Raw genomic sequence first — 20,703 nt, 5'->3', positions numbered from 1 at the left:
AAAGTAATAAAGAGCAGAAGAAAGCTCTCAAACAAGTCTGTTTGAGTAGGAGGTGCCATCAATGCTTTTGACTCCTGTTAAAACTTGTCGTGGAAAGGTGATAAGACAAATATGGGGTTAAGGGTCTCCAGACTCCGTACTTCTCGGCAGCTCTTAGTCACCTGCTAAAGCTACGAGACTGCTCACAGGGCTTGGTGACTATGTAAGTGCCCTAGGAGGTGACTTACAATAAGATGCAATGCATTGGGAGCATGGGTCTGGGGTGACATGTGCAGCTTTCCCTAATTTAAAGACCTTCAAACTCATCCAAGTCTGGCATGTGCAAAGATAATACTACCACTGTCCTGATTTCTGACAGGCTTTACAAGTGTCTTCCCTGTTCACTAAATCATGCTCTGAGATGACTAAGCCTCGGTCTGTCTCAATCACTCAAGCCCCAGCACAGGGCTGGACAAATGATGGGCCCTCAAGCACCACTGAATGAATGAGGTAAAATGGCAGGGCTGTGAACATCTATTTTATTCAACAGGGGGATCTGCTTTCATCCTCCAAGTGGAGAAATATCGCCTTTGACAGGCCGAGCTTTTTCCATGGGGTGTCTGATCGCTGACGGAGTCACAGTCACTTACAGGAGAAAGTTCAAGGCCCAGGGCCTAGTTTTTCAAGGTTGTACTCATTATCCTCCCTTCCTCTTGACAACCTACTCCTCCTCCTGCCATATTTCTGTTTTAGCTGAGTGGCATGCAGCACCCAACCAGTTACTGAAGCCAGAAACTGGAAGTCAACATCTTTTCCTTCATTATATCCCATATCCAATTCATCATCCAAACCTCAGGACTTCCTGCCCTGACTATCTCTGCAGCTCACCTTTCCAGGTTCCTCCCACTGCTGCCTCAGTTCAGGCCCTCACCTCTAGGATCCTTGTGAGCTTCTCTAGGACTTGTGCTGCCCAGCCAGTTCCTGAGAAGTCAGAGCAATGCCTTTCAATGCAAGGATGAATGATCATGCTTCTTCTTAGCTACAGGCACTCCTTGGACTGACTGGGTTTTGAGAAACATGCAAATGAGCTAGTTGAACTGAACTTGGCAGAACATGAGAGAGGTCATGTAATCATCAGGAAATCCATCCAGGTTAGATTTATGTTAATCATTTATTTACTATACTTACTAGGGGAACTATATTTTGAGATTTTCTTTCTATATTTTTAGATACCCTTTTCAACGTTGGACACTTGAGAAAATAGAAGAAAATAAAGATGAAAAGAATACAATAAGATACTGCCTCACACACATTTTGATGTGTACTATAAAAACAGAAAATCACAAATGCTGGTGAGGATATGGAGAAACTGGAACCCTTGGGCCCTGCTGGTGGGAATGCAAAATGGTGCAGCTGTTGTAGAAAATAGCATAGCAGTTCCTTGAAAATTAAAAATAGGGCTACCATATGATCCAGCAATTCCACTTCTGGGTATGCACTCCCAAGAGTTGAAAACAAGGACTCAAACAGACACTTGGACACCTATGTTCACAGCAGCATTATTCACAATAGCCAACAGGTGAAAACAATCAAAGAGTCCATCAACAGATGAATGGATAAACAAAATGTGGTATTATCCATACAATGGAATACTATTTGTCATAAAAAGAAAGGAAATTCTGACATATGCTATATTGTGGATGAACCTTAACTAAAGACATTATGCTAAGTGAAATACGCCAGTGAGAAGAGGACACACACTGTATGATTCTACTTACATGAGGTACCTAAAGTGGTTAAATTCATGGAGACAAAAGTTGAGTGCTGATTGTCAGGAGTTTGGAGGAAGGAGGGAATGGAAGTTATATTTAATGAGTACAGAGTTTTATTTTTGCAAGATGAAACTGGCTGCACAGTAATGTCAATGCACTTCACACTACTGAACTGTACACTTAAAAGTCATTACCACGGAGAAGAATGCTAACTGAAAACTGGGCCCTAGAAACCCACCCCGCAGGCACCTAAAATTCATGGGCAATTACTTTCTATAGCAGGTGGCAAGTTGAAGGGGTCTGGGAACCAGAGAGAAAGAAAGTATGATGAAGTATTAAATAATTTTTATTTGCATTTGTGTCAATGAGTAATGTAAGGGGTAGCATGTGTACTGGAAGTCAGGTGAACAGGCTGCATAATGGTAGCGTCAGATGCATCCAGAACCAACTGTAATTCCGTCCAAAACAGATTGCTTCTCCTGAATTCTCTGATTGCTTTGGCCTAGTTCTTCATTTCAAGACGAGGTCCTCTTCCCACCTATGGCTTAAAGATCCTGAACATGATTTTGAGATTATTCAAGTAACTGCAGTATCCCCTGGGATTAGGCAGACAGATTAGGCCACAAAACCACATTCCTCTGCATAATATGTCTCGTTCCAGTATTTGGAACATCCATGCCCAAAGAAATTTTAAAAGTCTTTCCCAAAGGGACTCACGTGACTTACTAAAATTTTGTTCTTAATCTGTTTACAAAATTTGTATTAAGCATGTTATGTGAATGACATCTTATACAGAAAAGAGTAACACAAGGTCACTGACCTTAAACAGCTTCCATTCTAACAGGAAATATACAAGCAGAATTCTTACCCGACTGCTAGCCTAGGCCTGCCCTCCCTGGCTCCCCCGTCTCAGGGAAGAGCGTGCCACCTGTAGCAGCTGTTGAAGCCTGAATCCTGGGAGTCACTCTTAATTCCTTGATTCCACTTTGCTCCACCTCTACGGCTAAAGTGCAGATCCAAGCCACTATTACCTTTCACTTGGACCAAGGAAATAGCTTTCTCTAAATGGTCTCCCGCTTCTATGCCACATTCTCCAAATGGCGTACATCCTAATATTTGTATTAAGTACATCTTCAGGTTAGTCTCTTGCTTAAATCATTCTAGTGGTTTGCCAGCTCTCTTAAAAAACAGTCAAACCCCTTCCAATTGCCTGCATGGCCCTACATTAGCTGGCCCTTGACCTCCCCACCCTCACTTGTACCACTCTTCTTGCTTACTATATCCCATCTACTCTGGCCCTCTCTTCACTTCTCATTTTGATGCCATCACGCTTGCTTTCTCCTTCTGTCTCAATGCTTTCCATTCTCCCCCTTTCTGTTTTATGAGTGTCATTTTCTCTCCGTGCGAGTCTCAGACCAAACCTCCCTTCTTCAGGCAGCCACACCTGATCAAACAGTGTCCTGAGACATTTGATTTCATTTTCACTTTCTGGATTTATTTTTAAATTATCTGTTGATTGTGTCTCTCCTCCAACAAGCATGCAAGCTGACCTTCTCAGGATTACTGGCAATGGTGCCCCTGTCCTAGAATCCTGACTGGTTCATACAAGGCATTCAGAAAGGATTTGTTGATAGATGAGTGTATGTTACAAAAAAGACAAAATAAGGAGGAAAGAAATGGAGTAATGTACAGTGAAGAGGGGACATTGATTTTTGGTTGTGGGGAAGAAAAGTCAGGAATCGCTTCCACAGCAGAGATAGTCTGTACTATGCCCTGGAGGATGAGTAGGTAGCCAGGCAAAAATGTATCCCAGTCTCTGGAACTAGCAAAGGAAAAGCCCCAGAGGCACAAGCTTGTCCACCTGTAACTGACCAATAAAAACCACAGTGGGAAGCTGGAGCTCAGAACACCTGGAGAGAGGTCCGGAGACGAGCATCGACAGTGGACAGCCCAAGTGATGTGGTACAGGCTGGAACTTTATTTTTTAGACCATGGAAAGTCACTGAAAAGTTTTGAGGATGAAAACTGGTACACTTTGACCTGTATTTTGTAAACACTGAAAAAAACTATTTGAACTTAAATCTAAAAACAAAAAATGGCACTACTTTTAAGAAAGCTACACTTTCTCCCAAGTTTTAGGGAGAAAAAAGAAAGACTTCCATCCCATGTATATATGTAAGGCAAAGAGGGGCCTGTGGCAAAGGAAAGGCTGATTGAAGATCACGTTTTGGTTTCCAAAGACACTGAATAGCCATATTACATTAGCAAATGGTTTTAGATTAAAAGGCACCACCACGGTAGAGGATAATAATGGCTGTATCTGGATTCCAGGATTAACTAACTGGGTCCTGGGCCAGGAGACACATCCAAGCCAGCACTCTTCATATCATAGGACAATTTAACTAGACAAACAATATTTAAGAGACAAGATCACACCATTTAAGCTGAAATTAACACTAAAGATCTGTATATTATATTAAACTTAAACATGAGCAATTCCATCTCAGTCACAATAAAAGGCAACTGCTAAAACTGCTGCTAAAGACCTACAACAAAACGTGCCTTCCGAAGTACTTATCATTTAGCTGCTCTGAGAGTGTTTCAGAGGTCTGACTGACATGGCTGATTTCAGGACAGAACTATTTAATGAGCACAACTTTCCTCAATGACCATGTAACAAAATGGAAAGATCAAGTGGGAAAGACAAAGGCTGACACAAAGGAGTCAACTGCTAGCGCTTCCAGAAATCCTGGAAAGAGGGGGGCGCCCAGGAGTCCACAGCCACAGGGCTGTACTACCTGGCTTTTTTCTTAAGTTCAGGCAGATGTCGGATTTGGGCTTCAGCTTGCTGGCCCATAAAATAAGGAATCCAGAAATGTGATCAAAGATCCCTCCTATGACACTGAAGAAATTACTTGCAGGTGTCTGCTTTCCACAAACCAGAACACTGGCTTGGGCTGAAGGAGTGAATGGCTTTCAGCACATGGCTCGTTGTTTGTGAGAAATCTCAGGGTTGAGGGTGAGGGAGCAATGGAAAATGGAACCAGTCTCCTAACTGCAATAAGGCAGGAGGTAGCAGAGTCAAAGCAAGGGTGATGGAATCAGACAGACCTGGATGCATGCCTCAGCTCTGACTGTGAAACTGACGGAGAGCAAATGTATAAACATTTTCCCATATGTAAAATGGAAATAGGTTTGTGAGAATTAAAAGAGAATTAAAAGATCAAGGTTCTTAGCACAGTGCCTGGCATACAGTAACCACTAAATAAATGACAGTTCTAGACAATGTTGTTCTTGTTACTTTTTTCTCACTTATTCAGTCATTTGATTTACCTCCATTATTTTACATGAGATTATCCTGGTAGGAAAGATAAAACTATGGAACCTCACACAACCAAAAAGGGCCCTCAAAGTTCCCTGTTTTTAGGCATTTTCATTATCACTGTCATTTTATTGATGAAGTCACTAAGGACGTGAGTTAAGCTGACTGTCCAAGGTCACCCAGCCACTAAGTCCATTTAAAACATTCTCATTTGTGCTCTCAGCAGTCCCCTAGTGTTTGAAGTAGTGAAGATAATTTCCTGCTCTACTGGATGGCCTAAGAATCAGGCGGCCTCTGTTATTACAAGTAATTTATAAAACAAGATAAAAGTGCGTAAGCCAAAGGGATCATGCACTGAGTAATCAAAGTGCCAACTCTAAAATATTAGACAGTTATGAAAATGATAATGAAGCTTGTAACAACCCTTACTAATGCTTATTATGCTGTTAAGCGAAAAATCAGAAAACGCAAACTGTTTATGTTGTGATTATAACTAAGTAAAATTATGTACATATATACTAAGGGCTGGAAAGGAACTCGGAAAATGACGGCGGCTGATTTGATAAGGAGGCGCCGTTGCAGAAGTTTTATTTTTATCTTGTGACTATAATGGAGTTGGCACAATAAATGCAAAAGTGATCATCACAGGGAAGGAGATGCTGCTGTTCACTCACCCGGGGTTATACAACATGACTGCAGACAGGTTCTCACGGGACTTCGAGAGGTCGGTCATGGACAAGCTGAAGGAGGACAGAAGGCCACTCTAAGGGGAGACACAGGGCAGAATGGTTACCTTAGCAGAGAAGAAAAGGTCACTGCTCTGGACTCATTGCTTCCAATATGTGAGAGACAATGAGGTACACATGCTCCTACTTAACACACATCACAATTAACTGGTCTATCTGAGGAAGGCAGATCAGGGCAATAAGACCCTGATACATTTCAAACCCAAGCCTTCTGCTAAGTACAGTAGGACCTTGGCCTTCTAGGGCTGGGGAAATTCATCAGGAATTCCACAACCCAGTTGGTCTCCCCTGCCAGTTAAAGTCAAGGAAAGGGGTTACAATATCTTTGTCATTCTCCATTACCTGGCAGGCAGCAGTCTCCTGTAATCAGCGATATCCACTCACACTTAGGGAGCGATAAAGATGAAGGCATGAGAGGTGAAGGGAGACCAAAAGAGTGAGCTTGACCTATTTTGCTTCCATGAGAAGTTATTGGCAAACATGTATTTTCCCTCTGTTCCTCTGAAACTGTGTACCAAAAAGGACCCTCTAGGGAGACCCTGGGCTGCAGCAGATAAGAGGCTCCACTGGCTGGAAAAAGCCACCCAGGAGAAGGGTGAGGTCTGCAGCTTTCTTGTTATTTTCCATCTAGGGCACTGGAACCTCGGGCATCCTTTATAAAGGAGACAGAAATGAGAGGCTGGGTAACCAGTGGTCAAGGGCAAATGCTTCTGGTATTCAAGTCAGTACTGCAGCCAAGGCTCCCCACTTGCTGGCTACAGAACAAGTTAGGGAGAGTTGCTAACTCTCCCTAGGTGAGTCTGTGTCTCACCTTGACCGGGGTGTGACAGCATGGGGGTATTAATGGCTGCTGCACAGATAAAGTGATAGAATATGTACACAAGTTTAGCACCATTTCTGGCTTGTAGAAATGTTAGCTGTAGCCTTTATTATCTTCTTCAGTCTAAGGACCAGCCATGATGTCCCTGAACAGATTTCTTTGCTTCTTCCTCTGGTCCTCAGCTCCCTTCCCCGTCAGCACTTAAACTGCCCTTTAGACATCCCCTTCCAACCAAACCAAAGTCTTTCCCAGTTGTCCTAAACCCACCCCTGCTCTTGCTTCCCACCTCAATGAAAAATCTGTTTACTGTGGCTGATTTTGGATTAATGTGATTCCAACTTTGGGTTAATTCCTAAGAGATGCTGATTAGAGAAAGTCACTTTCCACCTAAGGCAAAATGATGCCCAATTCCTTGGTGGGAAGGGTGGAAGGCTGAAGAGAAGGATCTAGGAGGGGCAGTTTCTCCTTGTCTGCTCTAGAATTTACTTGCTTGCTCTCTTACTTCGTCAGCCAATCATTTGCTGGGAAACAATCTCCCTAGAATCAATCCAGATCACAGAACTACTTTTCCAGTGGTTCTGCACCCCAGAATGTCAAAACGTTGGAACCAGAGTGACCACCACCCACTCATCCCCACATCCGATCAGTGGTTCCCTCCTAGAGACGCCGTGTCCCTCACCTTCCTCTTCTCCCTGAGCTTGGCAGCTTCCTTTGGATGGTTAAAGCGAAACATATTGGTTCTTCCCAAGAGAATCACAGCACCTGAGAACATACAAAAACGGTAATGAATTTACAGTAGGCAGTGTGGTCAGTTGCCAATATAATAAAATGGAATTCTACTGTTGAAATGTAATTTCCAGCGTAATATAAAATAATAAGGGAAAGTTTTAGTCTCAAAAGTCTGCTTACTTAAGACAATTTCAAATCTGCAAATACTTTTATTTTTACAGCTGAGTGTCACAACACACACAATATCCTCATATCCATAATATCCAGCAGAAGTGATGAATCTAAGCATTACAACATATTATGAGATTTAAAACTTAACAGACATACAATTAGACGATTGATTGTCAGGAAGAAAAAATAAACCAGTTCTCCAAAGAGAGGTAATATCAAGCAAAGCATATGGTCACAACGTTAGGAATGTTTATTGATGCTGATAAAAGAAATCTCAAAAGAAAAGTGCTTTCAAAAGAAAACATGATGGAATTGGTATAGTATAGATAACTATCACTAAAATCTCCCTCAGAATTTGATGGGAAAGAACTTGTGTAAATTTAAGATCTATTTCCAAATAAAAACACTGCTTCTTGTCAAAACCCTATTAAAATTCCACATCAGACACACAAGAAAGGGTCCTTTTGATTGAGGAGAGTCTTCCTATTGAGAAAAACAACTGCACAAGGGGCAAAAGAATTCAAGGGAAATACCCAAGGAAAACAAAAGCATGGGAAGAGGCAAATTTCAGCTTGATGAAGCAAACAAACCCATTCCAGGGTCACAGCCATCTAAAGCAGGCACAGGTGCCTGCAGGGCTGCGAGCTCCTTGTCACCAGAGGCATGTAAGAGAAACGATGTTGCAGAAGAGGTTCACTGTCTCTTCTGAAGTCCCATCCATGTATGAGGGGCTATGTGTACAGCCCCATCCATGTATGAGAGTCTACAATGCCTCAGGGCATTAGTGAAGATAAAACACATGTACTGACAGTCAACCATGAAGAAAGACATGTGAATGCTTAAGTGTGTAGCACACTAGCTGAGTGCGTGATTAAGTGACGAGTGTAGCCCAGAGTAGCTGGGGACAGGCTTCTGCACCAAGGACCTAAGTCTCACTGGATAACCAGAGGGCAAGAGGAAGTGTTCCATGTGGGTAACTGCAGGGAGAGTCGAAGCTATGGACAGGAGAATGGCCTGCTATGTTCAGGACAGAGCAGAGAGGAGAGAGTCATGTCCATCCAAAGTTCAGGATGTTTGAAACAGAATTGATACTGGATAGACGAAATAGACTGTGAAGACCGGAGAACAAGGATGAGAGTTTAGACCAGAGGTCACAAACTGGTGGCCAGAGGAAAAACTTCAGCCTATAGATGTGTTTTTAGTCTTCCCTGCATGTTTCAAAAACAAAATCTTTAGCTGGCAAGAGGTGAAAGTCTGGAGAGTTCACATAAAAGTCTGGGTACCTTTCTAGCATTACTTCAAAATTCCTAAGATACGCTATCAGTAGATCTTTGTTTGTACTTGGCAAAAATCCCTGGGCTGCTGAGGGTTGCCTCCTTTGCACAGGTGACCTCTGGTTGACCACAGTCACTAGCCTCTTGCTTGGGTAATCTCTTCACCTGGGCCCTACAGGAAACATCATAATAGCAGGTATCTATTCTGGAGCTCAGGCCAGCATATCCACCTGCTTATTCGATGTATTATTTTGGACAGCTCAAGGGAGTTTCAAATTCAATATGGTTAAAACCTAACAGGTTTAAATCACAACCACAGGGAGCAACTGATATGGGTTGGTTTTAGTGGTTGTCATTATTTAGCAGAAACGAAGTCACTATGAAAAGGAGGAAAAGACAGTTTTAGGAGCCCTACTAGGGTAGCAGCAGATATTATTCACTCTACAATTTGCTTATCCCTGTGATGTAAAACTGCATTTGTATTTTTTCCAATTATGGCAAGGCACCATTACCATGATTAAAAACGGTGTTTCCCATGCCTTTTACGACTAGGACTCAGAGCAATGTACCGCATAGAGAGCCAAAAGCTAAGCAGCCACATCTAGGATATATGTATATTTAATGCTGTTAAAGTTACATTAGAGATTAATAAAGCAATCACATTCCAGGTGTTAATTACATCTCCAATTCTTCTTTTTTTTCTGTTAATCAAATGCCTAGCCATGCAAGTTGAAAATTGCTAAAATATGTTAATGGAAAAATAGAATCGAATTGCAGAGACATATTTCAAATTGTATTAAATCATTGAAAATAATCTTCCCACCCATGTTATTTGCATGAAATACACATAAAAAGCCCTTTAAGGAGTTATAAAAGAAAGCAAAACTATCCATGACAACTCACTGCTTCCATCTAGATAATGTTTGAGTCAACTGTCTGGCATGTAAAAAGGGGTCCATTAAGGCTAGTTTCCTTCCCTTTCTTCTTCTAAGCACCTGTACTCAACAAACCTGGTGAATTTAAAAATTTGCTTCATTTTTACATGATACCACTATTTATTCATTTAGCAAATACTTAATGAACACTCACTGTATGCCAGTTGCTATGATAAACATGGGGGATACAGAGTTGAGCAAGTCAGATGTATGCTTTGCCTTTACAGAGCTTTAAAAAATGTCAGAGAGAGAGATAAATAATCAAATAATGAAATAATTCCACAAATAAATGCAAAGGTGCAACTGAAGGAGAACTGTGTCCTGGGCTCAAACAGCAACAATGATAAGGGTTTATTACAGGGGAAGCTAGAGAAGGTTATCTTCAAGGGAGGTGGTGTCTAAAACAAGCTCTGAGAATAAGTTGGGGAGAGTGTCTTGTGTAAAAGCAATAATGATCATGATGATGATTTATGATAATAATGAGAAGAAAGAGGCCACCAAGAATGAGGGACTGGAAGACAACCATGTGGCTTGGCAAAGGAAACAAGGGTGAGCACCAACATAAGGCTTGAGAAGGAGGGAGAAAGTGAACCGACTCAAATGGTTCAGGATGTAAAAGATCTTGTGTTTTATCTAGTTGTAAGAGGAAGACACAGAAGGGCTCTGTACAACAGCATAATATGATTAGATTTCAGTTTCACCAAAGATCATTCTTGCAATGGTGACTGAAGAAAGGCCAAACAGGGCAAGAGTGAATGTGGCTAGGCAAGCTAGGTGGCTACTACAGTGGTCCAGGTAAGTGATGATGGCTCAGGATTGGGGGAAAGGGGTACCAAAGCAGAGAAGTAAAACAAAACTGGAAGATATGTAGGAGATAAAATCAACATGATCTGATGATGGCCTAGATACAAAGAGGAGAAGGGGGTGAGGAAGATGGCTTCTGGGTTCTGGAATGCATCGCTAGTTGGATGGGGAGTCTTCTGCACAGACTGAGAACACTGGAAAAGGACCAAGATGAGGTGGTAAAAATCATGAGTTTGGTTTTGGACATAATGAATTAGAGATGGATTTGGCAAATGAAAATATGGGTTTGAAGCTCCAGAATAAAAGTCTGGGATGTCAATCTACCTTCCTACCCATTTACCTACATATATATATACACACATACAAACATACACACACACACACACATATATATATATAGACATATACACACACATACACATGCAGGTTGACTATTCTTTATCCAAAATGCTTGGGACAAAAAGGTTTTGGAGTTCTGATTATTATTATTTTTATTTCAGAATACTGGAATATATATAATGAGTTATCTTGGAAATGGGACCCAAGTCTAAACATGAAATTTATTTATGCTTCATATATACTTATAGAGAGTCCTGAAAGTAACTTTATACAACATCTTAAATAATTCTGTGAATGAAACAAAGTTAGTGTACAAGTAACAACCAGAAAACAAAGGTGCCACTATCTCAGCCACCCACGTGGACAATCTGCAGCTGCTTAGCATCACCATCGTTCCTGACTCTGAATTTATATGCTGCTGAGAAGCAACCACCTGGTGATCCATGTCTTTTTGTTAGCATAATGAACAAGTAGGAAATTCACTCAGTGAACTGAAAACAGGGAGGATGCAAGCTTTTGCTTATCACAGCAATTTTACATTTACACATGCCTGTTGCATTAGCACATCTCAGCACAGTTATTCTGTCCTTGGCACCCTTAATTCCTGTAGGGGCTGCCTCATTGCCTGTAGTCAGTGTCTTTCTAGGGCAATAATGCCAAAACGGTGATGTTTCATCAGCATTACAGACTTGGTTCTGGTGTCAGATTTTCATCAGCGATGACCTTGACATACTCGTCAATAAATTTCTCTGCTGCCTCATAGTAAGCAGATACTTTATCACCACAAATCTTTAAAATTTAAAGCTGTGTCTGTTCCTAAATGTCGGCAACCAGCCTGCTGAATATTCACAGTTTTCTTCAATTTTCAGTTCATTGTGATAGAGTTTTGCTTGTTTTCATGATCAACTTCCCATTAAGTGGCAAGTATTCACTGTGACACTGACATGATCCACTCTTTTAATACACAATTGAGATCTTCACTTTTAGCTTTATGCTGTGTTTTTCTATTTTCCATTTATGTGTATTTATTACTTTGAGCATAGAACTTAGCCTTCTGTTTCTTCAGGTCATATATGATGGCCACTTCAACACTATACTCTTCTGTAAGACATTTCACACTTAACACCACCATCCTGTTTCTCTAACAGCTTTACTTTCTGTGCTGCAGATCAACATAAATTGTTACTGTTTCTTATCACTGTTGTCTACAGGGGTAGCTGCAGACCTTTCTGACATGTTCAAACATTATCTTTACAGCACAGAGCAGAGAATAAGTAAGAAAAAAAAAAAGCCACAGTGAGTAATGCATGCAGGTCTTGGCCCTGCGCAGGGTATCATGGGGAACATGCTATTGTCACGTATGGCCTGAAACCTGCCGTTTTATTGTCCTTTGTGGGCATACTCATATGGGGAATCTAGACATGTGCAGAAAAGATACACTGAAGCTGAAGGGGGCTGAGAGGTCTCTTTTCCTTTGTGAATACTGAACAAACTGTGTGTGTGGTGCACCTAAGTTTTGACTGCGACCCCACCACATGAGGTCAGGTGTGGAATTTTCCACTTGTGGTGTCATCTTGGCCCTCAAAAACGTTTGGACACTTCAGATTTCTGATGAGGAATGTTCAAAGTGTGTGTGTGTGTGTGTGTGTGTGTGTGTGTGTGTGTGTGTGTGTAGGAGACTCATTGCTAATAAATGAAACTACAGGAGTAGGAAAGAAACCTGAGAACAGAATACAGAGGTAGAAGACAAGAGGACCTAAGACTGGGCACCGGAAGGAATGCTGACTTCTAATGGCCGAGTAGAAGAAAATAAACTTACAGAGGAAACAGAGAAGAGACCATGAGAGAGGGAGAAAAAACCCTCCAAAGCCAAGGAAAATAGGGGCTGACAATGCAGAATGCTTCTCAGAGGTCAACTAAGATGAAAAGACTAGACAACACCATTTGGTGTGGTGGCATAGAGGTCACAAGTGGCCTTAGTGGGAGCTGATTTGGTAGTAGACCGAGGCCAGAAAGAAGAGACTGAGGAATGCAGAAGAGGTACAGAAACGTAGATGTACTGAGCACAGGCAACTCTTTCAAGAAGTCTATGAATGAAGAGAAAGAGTTGGTAGCAGCCAGGGGGGATGATAGTGTATTAGTCCGTTCTCACGCTGCCAATAAAGACGTACCCAAGACTGGGTAATTTATAAAGTAAAGAGATTTAACTGATTCACAGTTTAGCATAGCTGAAGAGACCTCAGAAAACCTAACAATCATGGTGGAAGGGGAAGCAAACATGTCCTCTTTACATGGCAGCAAGAAATGCTGCGCAAAAGTGGGGAAAGCCCCTTATAATACCATCAGATCCTGTGAGAACTCACTCACTAACATGAGAACAGCAGAATGGGGGTAACCACCCCCAGGATTCAATTATCTCCCACCAGGTCCCTCCCATGACATGTGGGGATTATGGGAACTATAATTCCAGGTGAAATTTGGGTGGGGACACAGCCAAACCATATCAGATAGATCCTGGAGGATATTTTATTTTTTGTTAAAAGAAAACTCATATGTATACTTAAAGTGCAATAAGCAAACTGAAGGGAATAAAGAGGAATAAATGAATGAAAGAACAAATGAATGAGAATGGCTGATAATGTAAAGTTTCTTGATGAAACCTGAAGAGTGTGTGCTGCCCAGAAATCTTGGTGTGGCTAAGGACAAGTCAGTGATTAATCTCTCCAGAATCCAGTTTCCTCATCTAGTCATCAAACTGGACAATTTCTAAGATTCCTTCCAGATCTTAAATTCCTTTCAACTATGAACCATTTGGTCTGAGGTCAGTGTGATTAACAGCAGCAGATGGACTTTATGTGATGCACTTAATTTGTAATTTTGCAAGCATTTCTAAACCTCCTTGAAATAATGACTTCTTTGAGATTAATTCAGAGCTTGCTAAGTACCCAAAGACAGACAAATTCCAGGTAGTCTTCAGAGGGGATGGAGGGGACATGACATTGTGAAACAGTAGACAAAGACATTGCTGGTTTCACATGAGACTCTCTATTTTAAGATTTCAAGTAAGCTGAAAGAAGTATATCCGTAAATGTTTCTAGTGATTCCTAAGGAATGTAGGGACAATAATCATTAATATCACCAATAATTACCCTCTTCAAGTTTTATGAAATTTTCCAATTCTGCTACTGCACAAATAAAACAACTCATTTTTTCTCCTAGTGTTTTCATATGAATATTTTTGAGGTAATGATATACCAATTATTTCATTTTGGGTTACAAATACTACAAACATATGAGACAACCGTGTTCCCAAAAGTGTGTGGTTCACACTTTAGAGGCTGTGGTGTCAATAAAAATGAGAGGCCCTTTTTAACTCTGTTTCAGGACTCCTAGTTCTACATTTTATTTTAGAAACACCCCCTGCCCCCCACCAACCAAAATATACCCCCGTCCTCCACCAACCAACACACAAACACACACACACAGAGGATGCAATGCACTGTGAAAACAAGCTCAGGGAAAGAAAGGTTATCATTTTATATGTGACAGGTGGAGAAAACAAACTCTGTCAGGAACATATAATTTTCTGAGATGGTATTCAGTGAGAGGCTGAAGTGAGGTAGGGCAGGTAAAGTTCTTATTTCATTGCCTGATTCAAGCAAAAAGAAACTTGCTTGTGTGTGACATTTTCCTTCTGATTTAAAATACCTTAAAAATATTTATCTATATTAAAATAAGTTATGGTGATGGTACCATTTGGGGAAACTGATAAGAGAACATCTAATTTCCACTAATACATACCAATACTTAAGAACGGATTAAGTAATATGTTCTAGGGCCTTGGTGACACAGATTTTATTATTTCAAACATGAGAATTATAGTAATTTTTCTCTATATCAAAAATGGTTTTGGGAAGTTAGATAGGAAAAGATGAAGATCTAACATGGTGTCTGTGGTGGGTAAGAAAATTTCATATAAATACTAAACAAATTCAAGCAGGACATACGGCTTGGTGTTAATGGCTGGCTTGCGAATGAATGACAGGCACTCTGCAACAAGGGCAGCAGGCATCAGTATCAAAGCATGCCATCAGATCATCAGTTAGTAGTTCTGAAGAATAAAAATAACATGATACCTTACCAAAAAGCTACATTGACCTTTCCCCTTCCTTTTCAATGTTTACAATTCAAATATGGATTTACAATTTCCTGCTTTAGATAAATCACTTCAACCTCTATTTACTCTTAGTAAAGTGAAAATTGGAAACTTAGATTCTGGGACTCTGGAGAAGAAAGAAAACTGATTTTCAATCTTTGCTACTGAAGTTTCCAGCCAAATTATCCATCAAGAATGATTTGCCCAACTGTGTGCACAAGCTGAGTTTGAAGCTTTGTAAAATTTCGAGAGCTTCAGTCCCATTCCCAAATAAATTTGTAGATGTGTGGGTGGGAGCAGGGAGAGGGGGTGGTAAGTGGGAGCTGATATTTTTCTTAACACTTCATGGGAGAAACAAAACAAGCACAGACAGTCCCCAACTTAAGACGGTTCTACTTACAATTCTTCAACTTTATGATGGTGCAAAAATGATACACATTCAGTACAGTATTCAACAAATTACGTGAAATATTCAGCACTTGATTATAAACTAGGCTTTGTGTTAGATGATTTTGCCCAGTGTTCTGAGCACATTTAAGGTAGGCTAGACTAAGCTGTGATGCTCAACAGGTTAGGTGTATTAAACGCATCTTTAACTTAGGATATTTTCAATTTACAATGGATGTATCAGGACACAGCCTCATTGTAATTCAAGGAACATCTGTATAGGGAATAGGTCTGTCCTTCTAAAGGAAAATGTAGAAAGCATAGGAAATGATTAGAGGGCAATTCAAGACAGTGTATAGTCACATGATAAATTCTAAAGTACTGAAGGGAAAGCATTACACTATTGGCCAAGCTATTAGTAACTTTCTTTCTATTCATGCCCAGTAGTCCACATTCTTTGCTACCAACTTCTTATTCACTATTAGTAACCATCTCAAGTATTTATTTCTAGGCTCCTACACACTCCAAAGTGTCAATATCCTATTGTTCCTTCCAAAATAGTTCTTGCACAATGCCTCCCTTCTCTCAGCTCCCAAAGTCTTTTACCTTCAACCCCTTTTCCTTACAGCTCGTCTATCAGCCTTCCTTCAAGCTAAAGAAAAGCTGCATCATCTTCACCTCTCAGCCCCCGTTCCCATCTACTGAGGGGCCAGCATGGACTCCCATTCATGCAACTGATCTAGGACCTAAGAGCCCTACAGACCTGCCCATGACCCAGTAGCCTTGGTCTCACTGCTCCTACTCCTCCCTCCATCCCCGTTCCAGTCTTGGACATTTCTTCACTACACACTTTGGCTGAAGAGCATCTAAGTCACTTTTTCATTATATGCCATTAAGACAAATACCTTCACTTCAGAATTCAACTTTGGGTACATCCCCCTTTTCAGCAGTCTAAACCAACCTCTGGGAGGAGTTTTGGTTCTGCATAAGCTGAAACAAGCATGCTCCACCCTGTTTCTCCCAATAAACGTATTTCTCCCAGTAAATAAATCTCTTCAGCTATAGCCTGAAGAGAATGCATGCAATAGTTATTTCAGGCCTTGGAAAGTAAAGAGTAGCTGATACACTTCTCTAATAATCAGTGATGTTAAGCTTTTCTTCATATGTTTCTTGACTACATGTATGTCTTCTTTTGAGAAGTGTCTATTCATGTCCTTTGCTCACTTTTTAATGTTTTTTTTTTTCTTGTAAATTTGCTTAAGCTCCTTGTAGATTCTGGACATTGGACCTTTGTCAGATGACTAGACTACAAAAATTTTCTCCCATTCTGTAGGTTGTTTGTTTTGATTATATTTTCTTTTGCTGTGCAGAAGCTCTTTAGTTTAATTAGATCCCACTTGTCAATTTTTGCTTTTGTTGCAATTGCTTTTGTTGCAATTGCTTTTGGCAATTTCTTCATTAAAATCTTTGCCCATGCCTATGTCCTGAATGGTATTGTCTACATTTTCTTCTAAGGGTTTTATAGTTTGGATTTTACATTTAAGTCTTTAATCCATCTTGAGTTAATTTTTGTATAAGGTGTAAGGAAGGGGTCTAGTTTCAATTTTCTGCACATGGCTACCCAGTTCTCCCAGCCATTATTCCCAGCAAACTAACACAGGAACAGAAAACCAAACACCACAGTTCTCACTTATAAGTGGGAGCTGAACAATGAGAACACATGGACACAGTGAGGGGAACACCACACACTGGGGCTTGTTGGGGGAGGGTGGGGTGGGGAGACCATCAGGAAAAATAGCTAATGCATGCCATTAATACCTAGGAGATGGGTTGATACGTGCAGCAAACCACCACGGCACACGTTTACATATGTAACAAACCTGCACATCTTGCATAGGTACCCTGGAACTTAAAAAAAAAAAAAACAGTAGCAGGTGGATTGAGGAAAACCGAGACTGGAAGCACCACTAAACTAACAGTGAATTTACCACTTTTTGCCTGCAGTGCTTCCCAGCTTGGTGTAGGAAGAAAGCCAAAAGTGGACATCAGTGCAAACGAGAGAACTCCAGGAAAGCCCCCTAGTTCAGGTTGGAGGAGGTGCAGAGAGTCCCTTAGCAGCAACAGTGGACCCATGAGGAAGGGGAATCTTTCCTTCCCATCAGAGGAGTTGTAGTCCCCCAAGAGGGTGGGGCAGATCCCTGTTGCTTTTTTCTTTCCCTGTACTCTCACTTCTTGGTTGTGGACATGCAGACAGGCACAGGAAGTACATGAAAGAGTAGAATAAATAAAGCTCAAGATTTCCAGGGAAGGCAAGACCCGAGGGAAGCAGTAAGTGCAAGAGAGATGGTGAAGAGGGAAATGTGCAAGAAAGCAACCTCACAGAGTTGTTTATTAACTCCTGGGCTTACCCCTACATGTGTACACGTGGATCTGATCCTCAATAGTAGGCTAAGACTTTGAGAACTGAACTAAGCGACAGACCACTGCACAGGCCCAAGCCTGGCCAATGGGTAGCACACCCACTGCTATTGGAGGAGCACTGTGAAGGATCTGAACACTGAAGCAGCAGTGGAATGGCAGACACGATCTACACAAGCTGACTGCAACTTACGGACTGCATCCAACTAGGTAAACTGTCTGCTGAAACAAGGAGTATAAACATTTCCCATAAGATTTAAACAAGACCCGGGATGTCATAATATCCAAAACATCTATGACACAATCTAATATTACTCTTCAGCACAGAAAGAACCAGGAAAATCCCAATGTGCATTGCAAAAAACAATCAACAAATGTTTATACTAAGATAACAAAAAGCTCCAATAAATGTTTCAATACTCCCGAAATAAGTGGGAAAAAAATTTTCAACAAAGAAAAGATATAAAGAAGAATCCAACATTACAACTGAAAAACACAACATTCAAAATAAAAAACTCATTGGTGGGCTCAAAGGCAGAATGGAGATGACAGAAAAAGTCAGTGAATTTGAACACAGGTCAACTGAAATGATCCAATCTGAAAAGCAAAGAAGAAAGAATTTATCAAAAAATAAAAATAGGTAAACAGAGCCTCAAGGAACTGTGAGACAATACTAAAATATCTAACTTTCACGTAATTATAGTCCCAGAAGGAGAGAGGAAAGAGTATAGTGCAGGAAAAAAACTCAAAAATTAGCAAACAATGGCAGAAAACTTCCCAAATCCAGAAGAAGACAAAAGCCTATGAATTTGAGAAGCTTGGCAAAACCCAAACAGGTTAACCCCAAGAAATCCATGCCAAGACATATTGTAAAGCCAATGTATTGAATATAAAGCTGAAAATGAAGTTTTAAAAGGAGAAGAGAGATCAAGAAAAATAGATGTGATGAGTGAAAAAAAGAGAAAAATGGGTTAAACAGATTGACAAACATATGTCTCATGTGCAGAAGTCTGGTGCATCAAGAAACTAACTCCAGTATAATTACCTCTGGCCACTTGCTCTCATATTCACACACGTGAGAAATCAAATTCCAAGCCATCAAACTGACTGAGCAGACCCCCTCTTGGCCATGGGGACCCCAGAGGAACCTTGGAAATCAAGTTTCTGGACATGACAGGATGGGAGGTAGGACATGCTTTCTTATACTCCCTCCTTTGCTAACTGTCACGGTTTTCATTCCTCAGGGTTCAACAGAAACCAGCCCATTGGAAAGACTTGCTTCACCTCTGATTTCAACCAACTGTGACTGCCCCTACCTTCTGCGGTTTCCACACAAAGGACCAGCATTGCCTCCTGATAAGGAACCATCGACCGTGGAGTGGTTCTGGCCAATCTACGGGGTGCACAGTGAATGTTTCCATGTCCTCTGCTTCACCTTTTGACATCAGAGGGCCAAAAACTCTACCCTTGCATCATGCTAACCCTGCCAGTTTTTGTTAATGCAACCCATGAATAGGCATAAGCTCAATTGTGCATGCTCATGTTTCTCCTCTCATACATATTCATGACTCCTCCTATAGCTTATTAAATATGCACATTCAGCCACTCAGTTCAGCATAAATTCCTGTTCCCTCTTCCCCTCCCTCAATGTGTCCGCTTCTGGCTTCTGGCTGGAGGCTACACTTCCCAGCCTGTCAGAATGGCCACCCTGCAGGCCTTATAAAAAATAAAGCTCTCCTTTCCAAATTTACAAACCTTGTCATTCTTCAGTTGACACATGCATCAGAATCACAGACATAAAAAACCCAATTGCAGGGCCTCATCCCCAGATTTTCTGGTTCAGTAGGTCTAGGATGGGTCCTGGGAATGTGCATTTCTAACAAGTTCTCAGGTAATGCTGATGTTGATGACATACTTTGAGGACCACTAGCTTTAGGTATAGTCTTTTAAGAAGAGTTAGGTCTTTGACATTAAAAAACAGCTGTTGAATCAGCCCACATACAAGTGACAGATGTCATATTTGCACGTCTCTGAGGAAGACATATGATGAACGCTTAGGGTCAAGTGCAGGTGAGTCAGTGGAGGAACAGACACTGATACCTGCTGACAGATAAAAGGTCTCCTCTGTTAACTGGATACCTTGGCTAAACCACTGGGAGATCTATTTCTCTTTCTAGTTCCACCAAAATTCTTCTTTAATTTGTCAGTGAACAACTCACAGCAGCCCTCCAGCAGATGAAAATTTTATCAAAGTCTCCTCAGCACCACTCTGCAGACAATCATCTGTTCCCTCTGAGTACTTGAATAGATGAAAATATATTTTGGCACTCAAGCATAACACATTCAAATGTGCCCAAGTATAAATTTCCCAGATGCCAATTCTGTAGCACTTCTAAAAGAAGAGATGAACAGTCAATGGATCTGACAAACAAGTAAGACCAAAGGAGTCCACTTATGTGAATGGATTGCGTTTAACAACTATCAGCTTTAAAATAACATATTACAGTCAAAAGAAAAAAATAATAATTAAAATAAGAGAGAAGAGTTCCTAGCAATTATAGGACAAAAGCTGAAATACTGTTTCAATTGCAACGCATCTGACTGTTGTATCATTTCATATTAAGTATATAAAACAGAAAAAAGAAAAAATATCTAGGGTCTAAGCCACTAACAAGAAGAGCTCAAGTTCTGTGGACTAGTATCATGATCAAATTCACATTTTCTTCTTGGTAAAATTCACACTTTCTTGAAGAACTGGCTCCTCTTTCTTTGGAATCCTATGGAATCACAGTATGGAATGAGGAGAACTAAGCTTTGGAGAACACACTAATTGAAGAGCATGTTAGATATA

At 40.8% G+C, this 20,703-nt stretch overlaps 1 protein-coding gene across 4 annotated transcripts in view; it reads right to left on the bottom strand.

The window, feature by feature from the left end:
- Positions 1-20,703, bottom strand: part of KIF16B (kinesin family member 16B) — a 311,606-nt gene that overhangs the window by 131,461 nt on the left and 159,442 nt on the right. For all 4 annotated transcript variants that reach the window (XM_023217818.2, XM_023217819.2, XM_031934693.1 and 1 more), the window contains 2 exons: positions 7,319-7,401; positions 5,748-5,836 (listed from right to left, as the gene is read on the bottom strand). In XM_023217818.2, the coding sequence (XP_023073586.1) occupies positions 5,748-5,836; positions 7,319-7,401 (172 nt within the window). The remainder of the gene's footprint in view (positions 1-5,747; positions 5,837-7,318; positions 7,402-20,703) is intronic.

The sequence above is a fragment of the Piliocolobus tephrosceles genome, chromosome 20 (genome assembly GCF_002776525.5).
Source record: "Piliocolobus tephrosceles isolate RC106 chromosome 20, ASM277652v3, whole genome shotgun sequence".
NCBI classification, from domain to species: Eukaryota; Metazoa; Chordata; class Mammalia; order Primates; family Cercopithecidae; genus Piliocolobus; species Piliocolobus tephrosceles.
Note: the sequence above shows the minus strand (reverse complement) of the source record. Positions and strands in the feature narration are given on the sequence as shown.